The 3,936-nt window shown below is 35.8% G+C and overlaps 1 protein-coding gene across 1 annotated transcript in view; it reads left to right on the forward strand.

Annotated features, from left to right (window-relative positions):
- The window catches only part of LOC102816706 (chromosome unknown open reading frame, human C4orf29), a 42,743-nt gene that overhangs the window by 5,902 nt on the left and 32,905 nt on the right, over positions 1-3,936 (forward strand). The window contains exons 2-3 of the mRNA XM_006876102.1: positions 777-861; positions 2,852-2,952. Of these exons, the coding sequence (XP_006876164.1) occupies positions 777-861; positions 2,852-2,952 (186 nt within the window). The remainder of the gene's footprint in view (positions 1-776; positions 862-2,851; positions 2,953-3,936) is intronic.

Here is a 3,936-nt window from a genome sequence, read left to right on the forward strand (position 1 = left end):
AAGAGCAAAGATGTCAGCTTGAGGACAAAGGTGCACCTGACCTAAGCTTTGGTATTTTCAATAACCTCATATGCATGTGAAAGTTGGACAGTGAATAAGACCGTAGAAGAATTATGCATTTGAGTTATGTATGGTGTTAGAGGAGACTATTGAAAGTGCCATGGGTTGCCAAAAGAACCAACAGATCTGTGTTGGAAGAAGAACAGCCAGAGTGCTCCACCAGGATGGCCAAACTTCGTCTCTCATACTTCAGACATACTGTCAGGAGGGACCAGTCCCTGGAGAAAGATATCATATTTGGTAATGTGGAGGATCAGAGATAAAGAGAAAGACCCTGAGTCAGATGGATTGGCAAAGTGGCAGCGTCAGTATGCTCAAGCATGGCAACAGTTGTGAGGTTGGCAGGGGCAGTGTTTCATTCTGTTGTGCATAAGGTTGCTATGAGTCAGTACCGACTCGATAGCACCTAACAACAACAACAAATAAAGATCTGACATGCTGTCGTACTAATGGGAGAATTTAGATCTAAGTAGGCACATATTTTCAGGATTGGTTGTTTTAATTTTGAAAATTTTATGAGTTAATTGCTTTCTTAACAATGTTTTTTCCCACAATTTTCTGGGTCCAGTTTTTTGGGGGAAATTTTTTTTCTTTATTTGTTAAAATTGAATTATAACATGACTTATAAACTAGATTTGCTCATTTTTGTCATTGATACAGTCTCAATACAATGGGTGTAAGTGTTTGAATTTCTTTTTTCTCTTTTCCCTTGATAGACTGTTTGAATTCAGAAAGATGATTGGAAATAGAGAAAGATGCCAGCATCTGGTTTCAAGTGATTATCCAGTATACATTGATAAGGTATTAAAAAAAAAGAAATATAGTCATGGGAATTCTGATTAGACATAAATAAATCGAATGTTGGAGTAAAGTAACAATAAACATCGAAGTGTACATGTAGTTGGTTTTTTCCATTTAATGTTTAACAAATTCTATTTGAATGCTTGGATACTTTTAATAATTACATTTATTTATGAGGGGACTTCAAAGAGTTCTTGGAAAAATTCTGTTATCTTTTAATTCCATTTTGCCATGAATTTTTTGAAGCCCCTCATATATTTGAAACATATAGTTAATATTTGCTATGCTAACTATGGAGTTTTGGTGTGGTGCTGTAGGATCAGCACTGGACTGCGAATTACAAGGTTAGCATTTCAGGCCCACCAGCTGCTCCTCAGAAACCCTATACAGGATTGCTATGAGTCGTAAGTGACTGGACAGCACTTAACAACAACACAATAGTAACTTTAATCTAGTTTGTGATGCAAACAAGTAAGTGCTTAGCTACTAGCCAAAAGATTGGTGATTTGAATTGACCCATAATGCCTCAAAAGAAAATTCTGGCAATTTGTGATTTGCTTTCCCAAAAAATCAGCCATTGAAAACCCTGTGGAACACAGATCTTCTTCTGACGCATATGGGGTCACCACAAGTTAGACTGTACTCTGCAACAACTGGTATTATTTTTTGTTTTCTTTTGTCTCTGGTTAAAAAGGTACCACATGAGGAGTTATTTGAAAAATAATAGTATATAAATTTCCAAATAGAAGATCCTGGACAGATGGGAGGAATATGTAGAACAGATTCAAAATCATGAAGACCAGACTTACTGGTCTGATAGAGACTAATGGAACCCATGAGACTATAGCCTTAGACATCTTTCAGACTTGGAAATGACCCACTCCCAGAGATCTCCTTTCAGCTAAACAATAGACAGGTCTACAAAATTTACAGTAACACAAGTGAGAAAGGTGCTTTGGAAAAGTTAACTGTATGTGACCAAAAGGGCAGTATTTCCCCAAAAACAAAGTTCATAAGACAGGAATGAGCAGAAAAGATGTACAAATGGAAACAGGAACCCTAGGAGAGAAGTGCAAAGAGAGCTGCTACATTGGGATTTCAACTAATGTCATGAAACTAAATGTGTATGAATTATATAAACGTTCACTCAAATCACACTTTTTAAAAAAAGATAAAGTAATAAGGAAAATAAGGAAAGACTTATTTGAGTCATATTATCAGTAGATATTATAAAACTGCAGAAATATGCATAAAAAATAATAAAATTAAATATGAAAATGTAGTGTATGATGAAAGTTCCCTTCTAAGTCAGTTGTAAAAATAAAGATTATTCAATAAGTAGTATTATCACAACTAGCTATCAATTTGTGTTTAAATAAAAAAGATTGTATGTATACATTATCCACAGATTTGTTTGTTTGCTTGTTTGTTCTGATTTTGATATATCTGGTGTTTTATTGCTAATATAAAATTTTGACTAGTGTCCTGAAATATATATTTCTTTATTTTAAAGAAATAACTATTTGATAAGAGAATAAGTTTAAGTGTTGAATGTTACAAATGTCTTTCTATATAGGTAAATATCTCATTTGTCTTTATTTAATCTATTGATATGAATCATTATTACATCAGTCTGATACAAAGCCATATTAAAATATTAATGTCAACCCATATTTGATTGTGGTAAGTAGTTCTTGTAATTTGTTTATAAACTATTCTTGTGATTATTTTTATATTGTTGCATATTGTTGATTTCTTCTAACTAGTATTTCATTTTAAGTGATTGCATCTCAATGTATAAATTAGGTTGATTTGTAGTTTATTTTCCCAACTAGCTGTTGTTAAGAATATAGACAAAAAATAAGTATGTTGGGGCTGTTAAAAAGCACAGTGGGGGCAAAAGAATACATAATAAGCACTGAACAATATAAATATGTGTAATATACCAAGATATCTTAGCCTACACATGTACATCTTGCTTTTATTTTAGATTGAGGAGCAATCAGACTGTAAAATCCTAGATGGGCACTTTGTTTCTCCAATGGCCCATTGTGTACCTGATATCATGCCAATTGAATCTGTTATTGCAAGGTAAGGATTTTTGTTCAGAAAGTTAATTATTTATGTTCATTTCAAAATATAATAATATCAGTGCATTGTTATTTCAAATTACTTTTAAAAACCAAGCCCATAGCTGTCAACTCCTAGCAAGCCTCGAGGACAGAGTAGTACTACCTTGTAAGGTTTCCAAGGCTATTATGGAAACAGATTGCTACGTGTTTCTCCTACAAAGCAGCTGGTGGGTTTGAACCTCCCACATTTACATTAGCAGCCAGGTGCTTAAAACTGAGCCACCAGGACTCCTAAGTGTATGTGAAAATCTTTCACATAAAAAGGGATTATTCTGGAGAACAAATTAGATGGCAGACCGGGTAGAAGTGCAGTGAGGAGCTCCATCATCAACAACAGAATACCAGACCAAGCAGGCTCACAGGATGGTGCCAGAGCTCTGAACCACATATAAAGGAATATTTAGAAGGTTGGAAGGCTTACAGCTAGGGGAATTTTTAGCAGAAGCAAGAAATCCATTGCTTTCTAATTTAAGTTGCTCAGTTGCTCCTGGAGCCACCATCTTGGGCGAGATCAAGCGGGGGAAGGATCAGAGCAGCCACGGATGCCTGACAGAATAACAGAGATAAAGGTGTGGACACTGTTTTTTTTTTTTTTTGTATCTGTTCATTGGTCTCTTGCTGTCTGCACACCTCCATTCTGGTGACTACAGGGGTACCTTACCCCCACCCCTGGAGGGTTCTACTACGTGTGCACACAGATCTCCTTGAAATTTAAAGTGACAGTTTCCACGTCAAACCAAACGGCAATGCAAAACGGTCACAGCTGGCCCTGAACGGTTTATCACTAGGAAAAAGGCCTGAACGGGGATTATGGAGCAGGACAGGCAGATTAAAAAGGAAATGGGCAGAAAATTAAATCCTGAGTTACGTCACAACAACCAAGAGTGGCATCTTGAATTTCTCAGGAAGAAGTGTGAAAAGGGAAGCCCATCTCCTGATCACA

Source organism: Chrysochloris asiatica, unplaced genomic scaffold (assembly GCF_000296735.1).
Source record: "Chrysochloris asiatica unplaced genomic scaffold, ChrAsi1.0 scaffold00353, whole genome shotgun sequence".
Lineage (NCBI taxonomy): Eukaryota > Metazoa > Chordata > Mammalia > Afrosoricida > Chrysochloridae > Chrysochloris > Chrysochloris asiatica.